Source organism: Pristiophorus japonicus, chromosome Y (assembly GCF_044704955.1).
Source record: "Pristiophorus japonicus isolate sPriJap1 chromosome Y, sPriJap1.hap1, whole genome shotgun sequence".
Classification (NCBI taxonomy): domain Eukaryota; kingdom Metazoa; phylum Chordata; class Chondrichthyes; family Pristiophoridae; genus Pristiophorus; species Pristiophorus japonicus.
This window is the reverse complement of record NC_092011.1, coordinates 39,182,040-39,203,061: the sequence shown is the minus strand read 5'-3', so window position 1 is coordinate 39,203,061 and position 21,022 is coordinate 39,182,040. Positions and strand designations below refer to the sequence as shown.

At 52.5% G+C, this 21,022-nt stretch overlaps 1 protein-coding gene across 1 annotated transcript in view; it reads right to left on the bottom strand.

Moving 5' to 3' along the window:
• The window catches only part of LOC139241096 (low-density lipoprotein receptor-related protein 1-like), a 440,653-nt gene that overhangs the window by 290,299 nt on the left and 129,332 nt on the right, over positions 1-21,022 (bottom strand). Inside the window, 1 exon segment of the mRNA XM_070869785.1 lies at positions 687-824. Coding sequence (XP_070725886.1) covers positions 687-824 — 138 coding nt within the window.

The window sequence follows — 21,022 nt, the reverse complement described above, 5'->3', positions numbered from 1 at the left end:
CCCCCCCCAATCTCTCTCTCCTCCCCACCCCCCCCCACTCTCTCTCTCCTCCCCCACCCCCCCCCCCAATCTCCTCTCTCCTCCCCCACCCCCCCAATCTCTCTCTCCTCCCCAACCCCCCCCAATCTCTCTCTCCTCCCCCACCCCCCCCAATCTCTCTCTCCTCCCCCACCCCCCCCAATCTCTCTCTCCTTCCCCCCCCCCCCCCCACCTCTCTCTCTCCTCCCCCACCCCCCCAATCTCTCTCTCCTCCCCCACCCCCCCAATCTCTCTCTCCTCCCCCACCCCCCCAATCTCTCTCCTCCCCCACCCCCCCCCAATATCTCTCTCCTTCCCCCCCCCCTCAATCTCTCTCTCTCCTCCCCACCCCCCCCAATCTCTCTCTCTCCTCCCCCACCCCCCCAATCTCTTTCCTCCCCCACACCCCCCCCAATCTCTCTCTCCTCCCCCACCCCCCCCCCCAATCTCTCTCTCCTCCCCCACCCCCCCCAATCTCTCTCTCCTCCCCCACCCCCCCCAATCTCTCTCTCTCCCCCACCCCCCCCAATCTCTCTCTCCTCCCCCACCCCCCCAATCTCTCTCTCCTCCCCCAACCCCCCAACTCTCTCCTCCCCCCCCCCCCCCCCCTCCCAAAAGCTTGGTGGATCGACTATTCGATCCAGAGAGAAGTCGGTGGGCAGACATACCTCTGCAATGAGATCCTTCATCATAGCCATCGGAGCAGTCTCTGTTCCCATCGCACAGCTTGCTCATATGAATGCACAGCTCTGTCCCCAGGCACTGGTATTCATTGATAGCACATTTAAACGCCTTCTGGTGAGGACCTGCAACCAATGCAATAAAGAAAAACATTTGATGCATCATTTAAAATCAAACTCCACTGCTATATTAAAAGTCACATACAATTGGTAAGTGTCAGGACATCGTGGAGAGTTGATAGGATTAACAATAGAATTTCTTTGCATCACAGCAACAGAGGAACAGGAAGAAATGATTCAGCCCCTCGAGCCTGTTACATTAGGAACAGGAGGAGGCCATTCAGCCCCTCGAGCCTGTTACATTAGGAACAGGAGGAGGCCATTCAGCCCCTCGAGCCTGTTACATTGGGAACAGGAGGAGGCCATTCAGCCCCTCGAGCCTGTTACATTGGGAACAGGAGGAGGCCATTCAGCCCCCTCGAGCCTGTTACATTAGGAACAGGAGGAGGCCATTCAGCCCCTCGAGCCTGTTACATTAGGAACAGGAGGAGGCCGTTCAGCCCCTCGAGCCTGTTACATTAGGGACAGGAGGAGGCCATTCAGCCCCTCGAGCCTGTTACATTAGGAACAGGAGGCCATTCAGCCCCTCGAGCCTGTTACATTAGGGACAAGAGGCCATTCAGCCCCTCGAGTCTGTTACATTAGGAACAGGAGGAGGCCATTCAGCCCCTCGAGCGTGTTACATTAGGAACAGGAGGAGGCCGTTCAGCCCCTCGAGCCTGTTACATTAGGAACAGGAGGTGGCCATTCAGCCCCTCGAGCCTGTTACATTAGGAACAGGAGGAGGCCATTCAGCCCCTCGAGCCTGTTACATTAGGAACAGGAGGAGGCCGTTCAGCCCTTCGAGCCTGTTACATTAGGAACAGGAGGAGGCCGTTCAGCCCCTCGAGCCTGTTACATTAGGAACAGGAGGAGGCCATTCAGCCCCTCGAGCCTGTTCCACCATTCATTGAGATCGTGGCTGTTCTGTGACCTAACCCCATATACCCGCCTTTGCCCCATATCCCTGAATACCCTTTGGTTAACAGAAATCTATCAATCACGGATTTAAAATGAACAATTGACCCCCAGCATCAATTCCCATTTGCGGAAGAGAGTCCCAAACCTCTCCCACTCTTTGTGTGTAGAAATGTTTCCCAACTTCACTCCTGAAAGGTCTGGCTCTAATTTTCAGACTCTGCCCCTAGTCCCAGACTCCCCAACCAGCGGGAACAGTTTCTCTCTCTCTACCCTCTCTGTTCCCCGAAATATCCTGAAAACTTCCATCAGATCGCCCCCTTAACCTTCTAAATCCCGGGGAACACAACCCCCAGTTTGTGTAATCTCCCCTCGTAATGTAACCCTTGGAGTGTGGGTAACATTCTGGTAAACCCACGCTGCACTCCCTCCGAGCCCAATAGACATTCCAATGTAAACAGGGCGACTTTGAAGCGTTGCGTTGCAAGAGGGATCCACAGCTTGTCTCCTTGTGCAAGAAAATCAGTGACAGTAAATTAAGTCTGCCATGTGTGATTAAGGTGCAACTTTAGGGCCTAGGATAATAAAGGTAAAAACATAGGAGCAGGAGGAGGCCATTCAGCCCCTCGAGCCTGCTCCGCCATTCATCAAGACAATGGTTGATCTACCTCAACTCCACCTTCCCGCCCGATCCCCATATCCCTTGATTCGTAAAATCTACCAGTCTCGGGCTTGAATATACTCAACGACTGAGCCTCCACAGCCCTCTGGGGCAGAGAATTCCAAAGATTCACCCCCCTCTGAGTGAAGAAATTCCTCCTCATCTCAGTCCTAAATGGCCGACCCCTTATCCTGAGACTGTGTGACCCCTGGTTCTAGACTCCCCAGCCCGGGGGGAAACACCTGCATCTATCCTGTCAATTCCCCTCAGAATCTGGTCTGTTTCAATGAGATCACCTCTCATTCATCTAAACTCCAGAGAATATCGGCCCAGTCTGCTCAATCTCTCCTCATAGGACAATCCCCCCATCCCAGCAATCAGTCTGGTGAACCTTCGCTGCACTCCCTCAATGGCAAGTATATTCTTCCTTGGGTAAGGAGACCGACACTGTACACAACACTCCCCCCACCCCCTCTCCAGCAGTGATCTGATCAGAACACCTCCAGTGACGGCAGATGGGCCTCTTCTCCACGAGAGTCTGGGCATCCTCGACAATGGCTGGATCTCCCTCTCAACAACGAGCGGGTCTCCTCTCCTACGTCGGTGGTTCGCCTCCCCTCCTCCTTCAGCTATGACTGGAGCTCTCCTTCCCCACCTCCAGCACGTGGTGAGCATCATGGCTGTGACACCCCCCCCCCTCCTACGCTGAACCCCGGTGGGCCACTAACCCTCCCAATACCTGTCCCCAACCAAGCCTGCGACCACCTACCACCAAGGGCGCTACCCAGTGCCGAGCCTGCGGCCAACATCTCGCTGTCACAACTAGGCCCACCCAGCAGTGCCTGGTCTTCAGTCACCTTGGACCCCCTTGCCACTAGATCAAGTCCTTGCTCAGCTAAGCCCGTGTGGTAGCTGCTGTGCAACGACCACCCCATGTTAAAAGAACTCATGCACAGGCATCTTGCACTCCGTTAACATTGAACTGTTCAGCCAAAGAACTCACTTCAGGAGTGGAAGCAAGTCTTCCTCGATTCCGAGGGACGGCCTATGATGATGATAATTGTGGCAAGACTTCTTTACTCTTATACTTAAATCCTTTTGTAATAAAAGCCAATATGCCATTTGCTTTCCTAATTGCTTGCTGTACCTGCAAGTTAACTTTCTGTGATTCATGTACAAGGCCACCCAGATCCCTCTGAATGCAAACATTTCCCAATCTCTCATCAGTCAACAAATATTCAGCTTTTTTGTTTACCTGGCCAAAGTGGACAACTTCACACTGCCCCACACTGTATTCCATTTGCCATGTCCTTGCCCACCGAGTCAACCTGTCCGTATCTTTGCGTCCTCCTCACAGCTTACTTCCCCACCTAACTTCGTATCAGCAGCAAACTTGCATATGTTACACTCAGTACCTACATTACAACATAACATAATAGGAGTCGGCCATTCGGCCCCTCGAGCCTGCGCCGCCATTTAATACGACCATGGTTGATCCGATCATGGACTCAGCTCCACTTCCCCGCCCGCTCCCCATAACCCTTCACTCCCTTATCGCTCAAAAATCTGTCTATCTCCACCTTAAATATATTCAATGTCCCAGCCTCCACAGCTCTCTGGGGCAGAGAATTCCACAGATTGACAACCCTCTGAGAGAAGAAATTCCTCCTCATCTCAGTTTTAAATGAGCGGCCCCTTATTCTAAGACCATGTCCCCTAGTTCTAGTCTCCCCCTTCAATGGAAACATCCTCTCTGCATCCACCTTGTCAAGCCCCCTCATAATCTTACACGTTTCCATAAGATCACCTCTCATTCTTCTGAATTCCAATGAGTAGAGGCCCAAACTACTCAACCTTTCCTCATAAGTCAACCCCCTAATCCCCAGAATCAACCGAGTGAACCTTCTCTGAACTGCCTCCAAAGCAAGTATATCCTTTCGTAAATATGGAAATCAAAACTGCACGCAGTACTCCAGGTGTGGCCTCACCAATACCCTGTCATTTTCCAGCTCATCACAGGAAATCACCAACGCTCCAACACAGTTTACTCGGTGGCCTTCCAAACTGCTCCATGTTGTGCTATTCAACTAACAACATCGAAATGAAAGCATTGTAGAATCAGGATAACAGAATGTATGAGTTTAAACGGGGAGGGAGTTACATTGGACGCGCCCTGGTCCATTGAGTCCCCGTCGACTTGGCCCAGTTCAATTGTAGACCACAATTGGGTCTTAGCTCCACCCATGCAAAGCCGCAAGAGATGAACTAATAGATTACAAAACATCTTGCGTAAGGCACACACTTTATGTTCACAAACCTTACTGCCTGCTATCATGGGTTTTTGGTCAACACTGTAAACCACTAAGTTAACATGACCAAATACAACTTTCTTGGGCGTCAACCTGTGGCTCATTGGTAGCGCTCTCACCCAGGTCAGAAGTTCGGGAGTTCAAGTCACGCTCCAGAGGCCTGAGCACATAATCTAGGCTGATACTCCGCATTGCCGGTACTGAGTGATCGCCGCACTGCCGGAGGGGCAGTACTGAGGGATTAGCGCACTGTCGGAGGGGCGGTACTGAGGGATTAGCGCACTGTCGGAGGGGCGGTACTGAGGGAGCGCCGCACTGTCGGAGGGGCGGTACTGAGGGATTAGCGCACTGTCGGAGGGGCGGTACTGAGGGAGTGCCGCACTGTCGGAGGGGCAGTACTGAGGGAGCGCCGCACTGTCGGAGGGGCGGTACTGAGGGATTAGCGCACTGTCGGAGGGGCGGTACTGAGGGAGCGCCGCACTGTCGGAGGGGCGGTACTGAGGGATTAGCGCACTGTCGGAGGGGCGGTACTGAGGGAGTGCCGCACTGTCGGAGGGGCGGTACTGAGGGAGCGCCGCACTGTCGGAGGGGCGGTACTGAGGGAGCGCCGCACTGTCGGAGGGGCGGTACTAAGGGATCGGCGCACTGTCGGAGGGGCGGCACCGAGGGAGCACCGCACTATCGGAGGGGCAGTACTGAGGGAGCGCCGCACTGTCGGAGGGGCAGTACTGAGGGATCGGCGCACTGTCGGAGGGGCAGTACTGAGGGAGCACCGCACTGTCGGAGGGGCGGTACTGAGGGAGCACCGCACTGTCGGAGGGGCGGCACCGAGGGAGCACCGCACTGTCGGAGGGGCAGTACTGAGGGAGCACCGCACTATCGGAGGGGCGGCACCGAGGGAGCGCCGCACTGTCGGAGGGGCAGTACTGAGGGAGCGCCGCACTGTCGGAGGGGCAGTACTGAGGGAGTCCCGCTCTGTCGGAGAGCCAGTACTGAGGGAGCGCCGCACTGTCGGAGGGGCAGTACTGAGGGAGCGCCGCACTGTCGGAGGGGCAGTACTGAGGGAGCACCGCACTATCGGAGGGGCAGTACTGAGGGAGCACCGCACTATCGGAGGGGCGGCACCGAGGGAGCGCCGCACTGTCGGAGGGGCAGTACTGAGGGAGCACCGCACTGTCGGAGGGGCGGCACCGAGGGAGCGCCGCACTGTCGGAGGGGCGGCACCGAGGGAGCGCCGCAAAAAAGTGCAAAGTGGTACATAGAATGGTTACAGCACAGGAGGCCATTCGGCCCGTCGAACCAGTGGTACCATTTTGCTAGAAAGAACGAGGAGGGGAAATATAGACTAAAGGGGGGTACAAGAACAGAGACTCCCTCGGGGTATGTGTGCGCAAATTGTTGAAGGTGGCGAGCGATGGAGATTGACCAGAATGGTCCCGGGGGGGTGAGAGACTTCAGTGACGTGGGGAGACTGGAGAAGGTGGGGTTGTTCTCCTTGGAGCAGAGAAGGTTGAGAGGAGATTTGATCGAGGGGTTCACAATCACGAGGGGTTCTGGACAGAGTAGAGAGAGAGAAACCGTTCCCATTGGTGGAAGGGTAGAGAACCAGAGGACACAGATTTAAGGCGATTGGCAGAAGAACCAAAGGCGACACGTTGGAAAAGCTTGTTTTCCGCAGCGAGTGGTTAGGATCTGGAATGCGCTGCCCGAGGGGGTGGGGGAGGCAGACTCAATCGTGGCTTTCAAAAGGGGAGATGGATAAGTAGCTGAAGGATAGGGGAAAGGGCGAGGGAGTGGGACTGGCTGAGGTGTTCCTGCAGAGAGCCGGCACAGGCTCGACGGGCCGAATGGCCTCGAAAGTCGACCCCAGGCGAGTAGGCTGACAGGGCTGTAGAGCTGTTGAGTTGGGAGTGGCTTAGCCAGTCACGTGATGTTCACAACACTCAATAAAACCCCAGCCAGTTGGGTTCGGGGGATCCATGGGGCAGGTGGTTGTGAGCTTGGATGAATGAACCGGTAATGTGTCGTGTGATTGTTAAACCTTTGCCAATAAATCAACGAGTTCTTAATAGCAATGTGTTGCTGTGAATTCTTAAGCAAAGAACCCATAAAGTAAAAGTGCAGTTTTGGTCTCTGTATTTAAGGAAGGATACACTTGCATTGGAGGCGGTTCAGAGAAGGTTCACTCGGTTGATTCCAGAGATGAGGGGGTTGACTTATGAAGAAAGGTTGAGTAGGTTGGGCCTATACTCATTGGAATTCAGAAGAATGAGAGGTGATCTTATGGAAACGTATAAGATTATGAGGGGGCTTGACAAGGTGGATGCAGAGAGGATGTTTCCACTGATGGGGGAGGCTAGAACTAGGGGGCATGGTCTCAATAAGGGGTCGCCCATTTAAAACTGAGATGAGGAGGAATTTCTTCTCAGAGGGTTGTAAATCTGTGGAATTCACTGCCGCAGAGAGCTGTGGAAGCCGGGACATTGAATAAATTTAAGACAGAGATAGACAGTTTGTTAAGCGATAAGGGGATAAGGGGTTATGGGGAGCGGGTGGGCAAAGTGGAGCTGAGTCCATAATCGGATCAGCCATGATCGTATTAAATGACGGAGCAGGCTCGAGGGGCCGAATGGCCAACTCCTGCTTCTATTTCTAATGTTCTTATGTAATAAACGGGGAGGGAGTTACATTGGACGCGCCCTGGTCCATTGAGTCCCCGTCGACTTGGCCCAGTTCAGTTGTAGACCACAATTGGGTCTTGGCTCCACCCATGCAAAGCCGCAAGAGATGAACTAATAGATTACAAAACATCTTGCGTAAGGCACACACCTTATGTTCACAAACCTTACTGCCTGCTATCATGGGTTTTTGGTCAACACTGTAAACCACTAAGTTATGACCAAATACAACTTTTTTGGGCGTCAACCTGTGGCTCATTGGTAGCGCTCTCACCCAGGTCAGAAGTTCGGGAGTTCAAGTCACGCTCCAGAGGCCTGAGCACATAATCTCGGCTGATACTCCGCAGTGCCGGTACTGAGGGAGCGCCGCACTGTCGGAGGGGAAGTACTGAGGGAGTGCCGCACTGTCGGAGGGGAAGTACTGAGGGAGTGCAGCACTGTCGGAGGGGCAGTACTGAGGGAACTCCGCACTGTCGGAGGAGCGGTACTGAGGGAGTGCTGCACTGCCGGAGGGGCGGTACTGAGGGAGTGCCGCACTGTCGGAGGGGCGGTACTGAGGGAGTGCCGCACTGTCGGAGGGGCGGTACTGAGGGAGCGCCGCACTGTCGGAGGGGCGGTACTGAGGGAGTGCCGCACTGCCGGAGGGGCGGTACTGAGGGAGTGCAGCACTGTCGGAGGGGAAGTACTGAGGGAGCGCCGCACTGCCGGAGGGGCGGTACCGAGGGAGCGCCGCACTGCCGGAGGGGCGGTACCGAGGGAGACTCGAACTAGGGGACATAATCTTAGAATAAGGGACCGCCCATTTAAAACTGAGATGAGGAGGAATTTCTTCTGAGGGTTGTAAATCTGTGGAATTCGCTGCCTCAGAGAGCTGTGGAGGTTGGGACATTGAATATATTTAAGACAGAAACAGACAGTTTCTTAACCGATAAGGGGATAAGGGGGCGGGGCAGGGAAGTGGAGCTGAGTCCATGATCGGATCAGCCATGATCGTATTAAATGACGGAGCAGGCTCGAGGGGCCGTATGGCCGACTCCTGCTCCTATTTCTTATGTTCTGAAATACATTACAGTTGCCTCAGAGGCAGTGCAATGAAGATTGACTGTGTGCTGTAACCAACGATTCGACAGCTCAGACAATGCAGCTGATGATGGTACCTTCAACACTCCTTCCTGTCCCGTATCACGACTACACCTCTGCCAACGGGTTTCCTTCAGGAAGCTATTCGTCCTCGATCTGCTGCCTAACGTAAACACCAAGCCGTGTGCAATTCCTTCCGATAGGCTCTCAGCTGTCGATTAGGGATTTTAATTTTTTTTTTATATATATATATAAAAAACACAACTAGCCAAGTTTTCTTGTACGGAATGGCTTGCTCCACACCCAGTGTGTCCAGGCAAGAGCCAGGGGAGATTCTCATCATAGGAAGTCCCTCGGAATCGAGGAAGACTTGCTTCCACTCTTAACATGAGTCCTTGGGTGGCTGAACAGTCCAATGCGAGAACCACAGTCCTTGTCACAAGTGGGACAGATAGACGTTGAGGGAAGGGGTGGGTGGGACTGGTTTGCCGCACGCTCCTTCCGCTGCCTGCGCTTGGTTTCTGCACGCTCTCGGCGACGAGACTCGAGGTACTCAGCGCCCTCCCGGATGCACTTCCTCCACTTAGGGTGGACTGGTCTTTGGCCAGGGACTCCCAGGTGTCGGGGGGATGTTGCACTTTATCAGGGAGGCTTGGAGGGTGGTCCCCTGTAACGTTTCCTCTGCCCACCTTTGGTTCGTTTGCCGTGAAGGAGTTCCGAGTAGAGCGCTTGCTTTGGGAGTCTCGTGTCTGGGGACCATGCGGACAATGTGGCCCTACCCAGCGGAGCTGGTCGAGTGTGGTCAGTGCTTCGATGCTGGGGATGTTGGGCCTGGTCGAGGACGCTAACGTTGGTGCGTCTGTCCTCCCGGGGGATTTGCAGGATCTTGCGGAGACATCGTTGGTGGTATTTCTCCAGCGACTTGAGGTGTCTACTGTACATGGTCCATGTCTCAGCCATACAGGAGGGCGGGTATTACAGCGGTAAGTACTTAGCAAGTACCGTCAGCAATCTCAACAGGCTGGTCAGCCGTGGCTCAGTGGGCAGCACACACACGCCTCAGAGACAGAAGGTTGTGGGTTCAAGTCCCACTCTATGCAGTAATGCACTGAGGGAGCGACGCAATGTCGGAGGGGCGGTACTGAGGGAGCGCCGCAGTCGGAGGGGCGGTACGGAGAGTGCCGCACTGTCGGAGGGGCGGTACTGAGAGAGCGCCGCACTGTCGGAGGGGCGGTACTGAGGGAGCGCCGCACTGTCTGAGGGGCGGTACTGAGGGAGCGCCGCACTGTCTGAGGGGCGGTACTGAGGGAGCGCCGCACTGTCTGAGGGGCGGTACTGAGGGAGCGCGGCACTTTCTGAGGGGCGGTACTGAGGGAGTGCCGGTACTGAGGGAGTGCCGCACTGTCTTCCAGATGAGACATTAAACCGAGGCGCCCGCCTGCTCTCAGGTGGGCATAAAAAAAAAAATCACATGGCACTATTTCAAAGAGGAGCAGTGGGAGTTCTCCCCAGTGTCCTGGGCCAATACTTATCCCTCAATCAAAATCACAAACAAAACAGATTATCGGGTCATTATCACATTGCTGTTTGTGTGCGCAAATTGGCTGTCACGTTTCCCACAGTGAGAATACTTCATTGGCTGGAAAGCATTTGAGATGTCCTTAAGTTGTGAAAGGCGCTATATCAATGCAAGTATTTCTCTTTTTTCAAAAAGACAGGCGAACAACTTTATTGAGGTGTGTAAAATTGAGGGGCCTGGATAGAGTGGATAGGAAGGACCTGTTCTCGTTGGCAGAGGGGTCAACAACCAGGGGGCACAGATTGAAAGTAATTGGGGGGAGGTTTAGAGGGGATTTGAGGGGAAATGTCTTCACCCAGAGGGCGGTGGGGGTCTGGGGCGGAACTCACGGCCTGAAAGGGTGGTAGAGGCAGAAACCCTCACCACATTTGGATGTGCACTTGAAGTGCCGTAACCTACAGGGCTATGGACCGAGAGCTGGAAAGTGGGATTAGGCTGGGTAACTCTTGGTCGGCCGGCACGGACACGATGGGCCGAAATGGCCTCCTTCTGTGCGGTAAGGGCCTGTGATTACAGGCCTGTCACCATTACCACTGAGTTTTGAGTGATGCATTTCAATTGGAAGAATGAGGGGGCAATATGAATGAAATGGTACAATTTTAAAGGGGGTACAGGAAGAGAGAGCTGGGGATGTATGTGCACAAATCTTTGGCACAAGTTGCAAAGACTTTTGAGAAAAAAAATTATTCCAGATCCCTGGACATTGAGGCAGAGTACAAAAGCAAGGAAGATCAGCTGCACTTTTATAAAACACTGGCTAGGCCCCAGCTGGGATAGTGTGTCCAAGTCTGGGCCCCGCACTGTAGGGAGGATGTGAAGGCCTGGGAGAGGGTGCAGAGGGAGATTGACCAGAATGGTCCCAGGGGGATGAGGGACTTCAGTGACGTGGGGAGACTGGAGAAGCTGGGGTTGTTCTCCTTGGAGCAGAGAAGGTTAAGGGGGAGATTTAATAGAGGGGTTCAGAATCAGGAGGGGTTTTGATGGAGTAGATCGGGGAGAAACTGTTCCCCGGGGGCAGGAGGGTGGGGTAACCAGAGGGACACAGATTGACGATAATCGGCGATGGAACCAGAGGGGGAGATGGGGAGAATGTGTTTACGCAGCGAGTTGTTGTGATCGGGAACGCGCTGCCTGAAAGGGCGGTGGGAGCAGATTCAATCGTGACTTTCAAACCGGGAACTGGGCAAATACTTCGAATCATAGAACGACGCAGCACAGGAGGATCCCATTGGGCCCATCGTTGCCCGTGCTGTGCCGGCTCTGACAGAGCGACCCAATCAGTCCCACTCCCCCCTGCCCTTTCCCCCACAGACCTATGAATTTTTCCCCTTCCAGTATTTACCCAATTCCCGGTTTGAAAGTCACGATTGAATCTGTTCCCATCGCCCTTTCAGGCAGCGCGTTCCCGATCACAACTCACTCGTGCCTTTTGTTACCTCCAGACTTGACTATTCCAACGCAGTCCTCGCTGGCCTCCCATGTACTACCCGACGTAAACTAGAGGGTGATCCAAAACTCGGCTGATCCCCTGTCCTAACTCGCACCCAGTCCCACTCACCCATCACCCACTGTGCTCACTGCCCCGTGTCCTAACTCGCACCGAGTCCCACTCACCCATCACCCACTGTGCTCACTGCCCCGTGTCCTAACTCGCACCGAGTCCCGCTCAACCATCACCCCCTGTGCTCGCTGACCTACATTGGCTCCCGGTTAAGCAACGCCTCGATTTCAAAATTCTTATCCTGGTTTTCAAATCCCTCCATGGCTTCCTCACCCCTTCCTATCTCTGTAACCTCCTCCAGCCCCTACACCCCTCCCTATCTCTGTAATCTGCTCCAGCCCCTACACCCCTCCCTATCTCTGTAATCTGCTCCAGCCCTACAACCCCTCGAAATCTCTGCACTCCTCTAATTCTGCCCTCCTGACCATCCCTGATTATAATTGCTCCACCATTGGTGGCCGTGCCTTCTGTTGCCTGGGCCCCAAGCTCTGGAACTCCCTCCCTAAACCTCTCCGCCCCTCTCTCTCCTCCTTCAAGATGCTCCTTAAAACCTAACTCTTCGACCAAGCTTTTAGTCACCTGAGCTAATTTCTCCCTATGCGGTTCGGTGTCAAATATTTTTAATCTCACAACACTCCTGTGAAGCACCTTGGGATGTCTCACTACGTTAAAGGCGCTATATAAATACAGGTTGTTGCTGTTGTAAAAAAAAAAGCTGCTTCCTTATGTGGCCTGTTGCAAAGGAAAGATTCACAGGGCTGTGGGGGAAAGGACAGGGAGGAGTGCGACTGATTGGGTAGCTCTGTCACAGAGCCGGCACCACAAGGACTCGATGTGCCCGCTGGCCTCCTCCTGTTGCTGAATCATTCCATCAAAGCACCTCCGACTCCCGCCCAGTGAATGGGTCGAGAATGGCCACCTAGCTTGCCGCCAAACCACTTTGCAGACTTTGTAAAGGTCTGTCAATCAAGGCTCAACCTCGCTTTTTTAGCACGATGGGAATAAGGTGAAGCAAATTTGGCAAGAGGTTTACGATAGAATATTCACGTTTTATTTTTAAATATACATTTTGCAGATATTAGTTACCACTGCTATAACCACTCTCTCAAGAATGTGGCCAACGTACACAAATGATATACCTATTTTCCAGGAATACAACTCACTTCAATCACCATCAAAGGCGGTCCCTCGAAGCGAGGATGACTTGCTTCCACGCCGAAAAGGGATGAGTTCACAGGTGTTTCAATGAAGGAGCTAATATTCCAGATCCCGAACTACATCCTGAAGGGTGGAAGATGCCTGTGGGTGGATTATTTTAACGTGGGGTGGCCGTTGTACACCAGCCACCACACGGACTTGACAGAGCGAGGTCTTGGTCCAGTGGCAAGGGTTAACCAGGACGGCTGGAGACCAGCTCTGCTGCACGGACCTAGAGCGCGCACATATCGCAGTGTGGGCTGGTCCGTGCCGTCCCTGGGCCCGAACACTCGCCTCCCCTGGGGCCCCCATCACATCCCTCCACAATCTATCGCCGCTCCTGCGTTACCTGCCAACGATCCAATCACCGACCTGGACCTTGGTGACGTCCCTCTTCGCTGCAGTCGCCCTCCTGCACCAGCTCGAGCCGTACCTTGCCATGGTATGCCGCCATGCTGCACATGGCCGCCACTCCTTTTATGGGCCCTCTTCGAGCAGCGGGAACATCAGGTCACTTCAATACTCCAGACATGTGTAGCTCCTGAGCAACATGTAGTTGATTTCGGGTCAAGTACCGTAAATCTTCAAATATAATAGATTTTTTTTTCAACGAAATCAACCCAAAAATAGGATATACGGCACAGAATCAGGCCATTCGGCCCAACCAGTTCATGCTGGCGTTTATGCCCCACTCGAGCCTCCTCCCGTCTTTCCTCATCTAAATCTATCAGCATAACCCTCTATTCCCTTCTCCCTCATGTGCTTGTATCATCATCTTAGGCAGTCCCTCAGAATCGAGGAAGACTTGCTTCCACTCTAACAATGAGTCCTTAGGTGGCTGAACAGCCCAATACGGGAACCACAGTCCCTGTCACAGGTGGGACAGACAGACGTTGAGGGAAGGGGAGGGTGGGACAGGTTTGCCGCACGCTCCTTCCGCTGCCTGCGCTTGGTTTCTGCACGCTCTCGGCGACGAGACTCGAGGTGCTCAGCGCCCTCCCGGATGCACTTCCTCCACTTAGGGTGGACTGGTCTTTGGGCCAGGGACTCCCAGGTGTCGGTGGGGATGTTGCACTTTATCAGGGAGGCTTTGAGGGTGGTCCCTTGTAACGTTTCCTCTGCCCACCTTTGGCTCGTTTGCCCGTGAAGGAGTTCCGAGGAGAGCGCTTGCTTTGGGGAGTCTCGTGTCGGAGGCATGCGGACAATGTGGCCCTGCCCAGCGGAGCTGGTCGAGTGTGGTCAGTGCTTCGATGCTGGGGATGTTGGCCTGGTCGAGAACGCTAACGTTGGTGCGTCTGTCCTCCCAGGGGATTTGCAGGATCTTGCGGAGACATCGTTGATGGTATTTCTCCAGCGACATGAGGTGTCTACTATAAACTCCCCTTAAATGCATCTATACTATTCGCCTCAACCCCTCCCTGTGGCAGCGAGTTCCACATTCTCACCCGGCTTTGGGTAAAGAAGTTTCTCCTGAATTCCCCATTGGGTTTATCAGTGACTGTCTGATATTGATGGCCCCTAGTTCTGGTCTCCCCCACAAGTGGGAACATCTTCTCTACATCTACCCTATCGAAACCCTTTCATCATTTTAAAGAGCTCTATTAGGTCACCCCTTAGCCTTCTGTTTTCAAGAGAAAGGAGACCCAGCCTGTTCATCCTCTCCTGATATGTATACCCTCGAATTCCTGGTATCATCTTTGTAGATCTTCTCTGCACCCTCCCCAGTGCCTCTATATCCTTTTTAATATGAGCTGTTGGTTTGGGGAGGGGGAGGGAGGGAAGGAAAGGTGCAGTGAAAGCACTGTTTACCGCTTGCCTTTATACAGCAGTTTTAATGTAGTAAAATACCTCAAAAGCACATCACAGGAACTTAATCGGAAAAAGCTGAAATCAAGCCGGAGCTGGAGACATTACGCCAGGTGACCAAAAGCTTGGTCAAAGAGGTAGGTTTTAAGAACAGAACACCATTAGAATGCCGAGCATTCCATTCGGCCCCTCGAGCCTGCTCCGCCATTCAATAAAATCGCGGCTAATCTTCGACCTCAACTCCACTTTCCCGCCCAATCTCCAAATCCCTCGATTCCCTTAGTATCCAAAAGTCTCTCGATCTCTGCCTTGAATACACTCAACGACTGAGCCTCCACAGCCCTCTGGGGCAGAGAATTCCAAAGATTCACCCCCCTCTGAGTGAAGAAATTCCTCCTCATCTCAGTCCTAAATGGCCGACCCCTTATCCTGAGACTGAGACCCCTGGTTCTAGACTCCCCAGCCCGGGGGGGGAAACACCCTCCCTGCATCTACCCTGTCAATCCCCCTCAGAATCTGGTCTGTTTCAATGAGATCACCTCTCATTCTTCTAAACTCCAGAGTATGGGCCCATTCTACACGATCTCTCCTCATAGGACAGTCCCCTCTCATGCCAGGAATCAGTCTGGTGAACCTCCGTTGTACTGCCTCCAAGGCAAGTATATCCTTCCTTCGATAAGGAGACCAAAGCTGTGCACAGGTGCACAAAGTGGATAACCTCACATTTTCCAGGCGTGGTTTCACCAAGGCCCTGTACAATTAACATAAGAAATAGAAGCCATTCGGCCCCTTGAGCCTGCTCCGCCATTTAATACGATCATGGCTGATGCGATCATGGATTCGGGTCCACTTCCCCGCCCGCTCCCCATAACCCCTGACCTCCTTACTCTTATACTCCAACCTCCTTGCAATAAAGGCCAACATGCCATTTGCCTTCTTTATTGCTTGCTGTACCTGCATGTTAACTTTGTGTTTCTTGCTCAAAGACCCCCAAATCTCGCTGAACACTAACATTTAAACGTTTCTCACCATTTAAAAAATGTGTTCTTCTATTCTTCCAACCAAAGGGGAATAACCTCACGTTTCTCTGCATCTGCCACCCTACTGCCCACTCACTGATCTATCTATATCCCTTTGCAGATGCTTTTTAAGCTTGGGGCCCAGGCAGCTGAAGGCATGGTCACCAATGGTGGAGCGATGGAAATCGGGGCATGCTCAAGAGGCCAGAATTGGAGGAGCGCAGAGATCTCGGAGGGTCGCAGGGGCTGGAGGAGACACCAGCGATAGTCGGTCCCTGCTGTGTGCAGTGGCATTTCGGAGGGCCGTAGGGGAGAAGGTTCAGAAACGGAAGTTCGTACAAGTTTATTGAACAGAAGGTTGCCTTTCGGCCCATCGTGCCTGTGCTTTGACAGAGCAATCCAATTATTCCCAATCCCCTCCCCCCTCCTTCACCACAGACCTGAACATTTCTCGATCTAATCCCTTACGATTTATGGCAGCAGGCAGTCTTGGTGATGGGTGGGTGGGTGTCGAAATCAATGGGGACACCAGAGTTTCATTTCTTTATTTAGCAGGGTAAGGATCACTAACTGTACAGCGTCACTGTTTATTCAGGGTAAGGGTCACTCACTGTGTAACTGTACAGCGTCACTGTTTATTCAGAGTAAGGGTCAGTCACTAACTGTACAGAGTCACTGTTTATTCAGGGTAAGGGTCACTCACTGTGTAACTGCACAGAGTCACTGTTTATTCAGGGTAAGGGTCACTCACTGTAACTGTACAGAGTCACTGTTTATTCAGGATGAGAGTCACTCACTAACTGTACAGAGTCACTGTTTATTCAGGGTAAGGGTCACTCACTAACTGTACAGAGTCACTGTTTATTCAGGGTAAGGGTCACTCACTAACTGTACAGAGTCACTGTTTATTCAGGGTAAGGGTCACTCACTAACTGTACAGAGTCACTGTTTATTCAGGGTAAGGTCACTCACTAACTGTAGAGTCACTGTTTATTCAGGGTATGGGTCACTCACTAACTGTACAGAGTCACTGTTTATTCAGGGTAAGGGTCACTCACTGTAACTGTACAGAGTCACTGTTTATTCAGGGTAAGGGTCACTCACTGTAACTGTACAGAGTCACTGTTTATTCAGGGTAAGGGTCACTCACTAACTGTACAGAGTCACTGTTTATTCAGGGTAAGGGTCACTCACTAACTGTACAGAGTCACTGTTTATTCAGGGTAAGGGTCACTCACTGTAACTGTACAGAGTCACTGTTTATTCAGGGTAAGGGTCACTCACTAACTGTACAGAGTCACCGAAGTAGTGTGTGGGGGGCCTGACCCATGCACCTCCATGGCACGAACCTGGTATTGCAGTACTTCCAGGAACGGTGCAGTGGCTCTAGGCCTTTTGGCTAAGAGCATTGGCGCAGAGTGATCCTTGATGTGTGCAAGGTGACCTCTGGCGTTTGTGATTTGACAAAGAATTGGAAAGATTGGCAACGAATTAAAAAAAAGTTTTAAAAAAAATTTTAATTTTTTTTTAAACTGTACAGAGTCACTGTTTATTCAGAGTAGGGGTCACTGCTTATTCAGGGAGAGGCTCACTTAAAAGCTATAATCATAGAATCACAGACGGAGGCCATTCGGCCCATCGTGTCCGCACCGGCCGACCAAGAGCTACCCAGCCTAATCCCACTTTCCCGCGCTCGGTTTGTAGCTCTGTTGGTTACGGCACGTAAAGTGCACATCTAAATGTGGTGAGGGTTTCTGCCTCTACCACCCTTTCAGGCAGTGAGTTCCAGAACCCCACCACCCGCTGGGTGAAGAAATTTCCCCTGAAATCCCCTCTAAACCTCCCCGCAATTACTTTCAATCTATGCCCCCAGGTTATTGACCCCTCTGCCAAGGGAAACAGGTCCTTCCTATCCACTCTATCCAGGCCCCTCATCATTTTATACACCTCAATCAGGTCTCCCCTCAGCCTCCTCTGTTCCAATGAAAACAGACCCCAGCCTATCCAATCTTTCCTTATAGTTAAAATTCTCCAGTCCAGGTAACATCCTGGTAAATCTCCTCTGTACCCTCTCCCAGTGCAACATCCTGGTAAATCTCCTCTGTACCCTCTCCAGTGCAACATCCTGGTAAATCTCCTCTGTACCCTCTCCAGTGCAACATCCTGGTAAATCTCCTCTGTACCCTCTCCAGTGCAACATCCTGGTAAATCTCCTCTGTACCCTCTCCAGTGCAACATCCTGGTAAATCTCCTCTGTACCCTCTCCAGTGCAACATCCTGGTAAATCTCCTCTGTACCCTCTCCAGTGCAACATCCTGGTAAATCTCCTCTGTACTCTCTCCAGTGCAACATCCTGGTAAATCTCCTCTGTACCCTCTCCAGTGCAACATCCTGGTAAATCTCCTCTGTACCCTCTCCAGTGCAACAGCCTGGTAAATCTCCTCTGTACCCTCTCCAGTGCAACATCCTGGTAAATCTCCTCTGTACCCTCTCCCAGTGCAACATCCTGGTAAATCTCCTCTGTACCCTCTCCAGTGCAATCACATCCTTCCTGCAATGTGGTGACCAGAACTGCCGCAGTACTCCAGCTGTGGCCTAACCAGAGTATTATACAGTTCAAGCATAACCTCCCTGCTGTTGTATTCTATGCCTCGACTAATAAAGGCAAGCATTCCGTACGCCTTCTTAACCACCTGACCTGCTACCTTCAGGGATCTGTGGACCTGCACTCCAAGGTCCCTCTGTTGCTCTACACTTCAGTGTCCTACCAATTCATGTCGGACTGGTAGTAAACGTACTCCATGGCAATCTTTTTAAAATAAAGCTTCCCTCTGGGAGGAGGAGAGAGGAAAGAAGTATATCGCTTTTGATAAAATCGGTCCAATCATACTTGTCAAACCGTTGCCATCCTGCGATTAAGCAGGTTTGTCTTTGCAGTAAGCGCTCCAACAGTCGGGTCTATTGTTGGTACGTGGAGGGCAGTAGCATAGTGCCAGAAGCAATCGCAGCCAGCCAGCCCACCAGCACAGCTTTTAAAAAGTGTGCGCCTGCCAGCATTCTGGAAGGAACGCACAGCAAGTGGAAAATTAAAAAAAAATAATAATAAGCGGCTGCCAAACATCTTTAAATCCCCAGTCAGTCAGAGAGAGGCTGGTCTTCACTTGCAGTGCAAACTGTCAGGATTGTTAAACACAGCCAGCTGTAAACCTCTGCATTGCAAAAGACTGTCCTACGCATTATTTTTGCAAAGCCTGACACACACAACGATTTGCAACTCACTCATTCAGGGAGAGAACGGCATCGTATTTCGCAGCGCACAACCAGGCCATTCGGCCCAACTGCTACGGGTCGGCATTTAGTGGCAGCCGTGGCTTAGTGGGCAGCACTCTCGCCTCCCAGTCAGGAGGTTGTGGGTTCGAGACCCACACCAGGGACTTGTGCATGTAAAACCGAGGCGGACATTCCCAGTGCGGTGCCGAGGGAGCGCCGCACCATCGGAGGGGCAGTCTTTTGGATGACACGTTAGACCGAGGCCCCGTCTGCCCTCAGGTGGACCGCAAAAGATCCCACGGCAACTATCTTGAAGAGGAACAGGGAAGTTATCCCCAGTGTTCTGGGGCCAATATTTATCGATTCAATCAACGTGACAAAAACAGATAATCTGGGTCATTATCACATTGTTGTGTGTGGGAGCTTGCTGTACGCAAATTGGCGGCTGCGTTTCCCACATTACAACAGTGACCACACTCCAAAAGTACTTCATTGGCTGTAAAGCGCTTGGAGAGATCCTGAGGTGGTTGTGAAAGGTGCTATATAAATGCAAGTCTTTCTTCTTACTCCACACCAGTCCCCTCCCACACCATCACCATATCCCTCTATTCCTTCCCCCCCGCATGTGTTTATCCAGCTTCCCCCTTAAATCCATCGATACTATTCGCCTCAACCCCTCCCTGTGGCAGCGAGTTCCACATTCTCACCCTGCTCCAGGTAAAGAAGTTTCTCCTGAATTCCCCATTGGGTTTATTAGTGACTGTCTGATATTGATGGCCCCCGAGTTCTGGTCTCCCCCACAAGTGGGAACATCTTCTCTACGTCGACTCTATTGAAATCCCTTCCTAATTTTAAAACGACTCAGGTCTCTCCAGTTTTTTCTAGAAAGAACAAATTTGCATTAATACAGCCCCTTTTATGACCTCAGGACATTCCAAAGCAACGCACAGCCAATGAAAACACACCCACGCCAACAACTTGCTTTTATACAGTGCCTAAGGGCAGTAGTGATATCCGCCCTCCTGTATGGCTCAGAGACACGGACCATGTACAGCAGACACCTCAAGTCGCTGGAGAAATACCACCAACGATGTCTCCGCAAGATCCTACAAATCCCCTGGGAGGACAGACGCACCAACGTTAGCGTCCTCGACCAGGCCAACATCCCCAGCATCGAAGCACTGACCACACTCGACCAGCTCCGCTGGGCAGGGCCACATTGTCCGCATGCCCCAGACACGAGATTCCCAAAGCAAGCGCTCAACTCGGAACTCCTTCATGGCAAACAAGCCAAAGGACCACCCTCAAAGCCTCCCTGATAAAGTGCAACATCCCCACTGACACCTGGGAGCCCCTGGCCAAAGACCAGTCCGCCCTAAGTGGAGGAAGTGCATCCGGGAGGGCGCTGAGCACCTCGAGTCTCGTCGCCGAGAGCATGCAGAAACCAAGCGCAGGCAGCGGAAGGAGCGTGCGGCAAACCAGTCCCACCCTCCCCTTCCCTCAACGTCTATCTGTCCCACCTGTGACAGGGACTGTGGTTCCCGTATTGGACTGTTCAGCCACCTCAGGACTCATGTTAAGAGTGGAAGCAAGTTTTCCTCGATTTCGAAGGACTGTCTGTGATGATGAAAGGGGCCATCTTGTGAAACGTAGGGATATGCAAAGTTTTGGTCTCCTGATCCAAGGAAGGATATACTTGCCTTGGAGGCAGTGCAGCGGAGGTTAACCAGACTGATCCCTGGGATAAGAGGGCTGTCTTAAGAGGAGAGATTGAGCAGGCTAGGCCGATATTCTCTGGAGTTTAGAAGAATGAGAGGTGATCCCATTAATACCAGATTGTGAGGGGGATTGACAGGGTAGATGCAGGGAGGGTGTTTCCCCCCGGGCTGGGGAGTCTAGAACCAGGGGTCTCAGTCTCAGGATAAGGGGTCGGCCATTTTGGACTGAGATGTGGAGGAATTTCTTCACTCAGAGGGTGGTGAATACATAACATAACAGGAGCAGGAGTCGGCCATTCGGCCCCTCGAGCCTGCTCCGTCATTTAATACGATCATGGCTGATCCGATCATGGACTCAGCTCCACTTCCCCGCCCGCTCCCCATAACCCTTCACTCCCTTATCGCTCAAACATCTGTCTATCTCCACCTTAAATATATTCAATGTCCCAACCTCCACAGCTCTCTGGGGCAGAGAATTCCACAGATTTA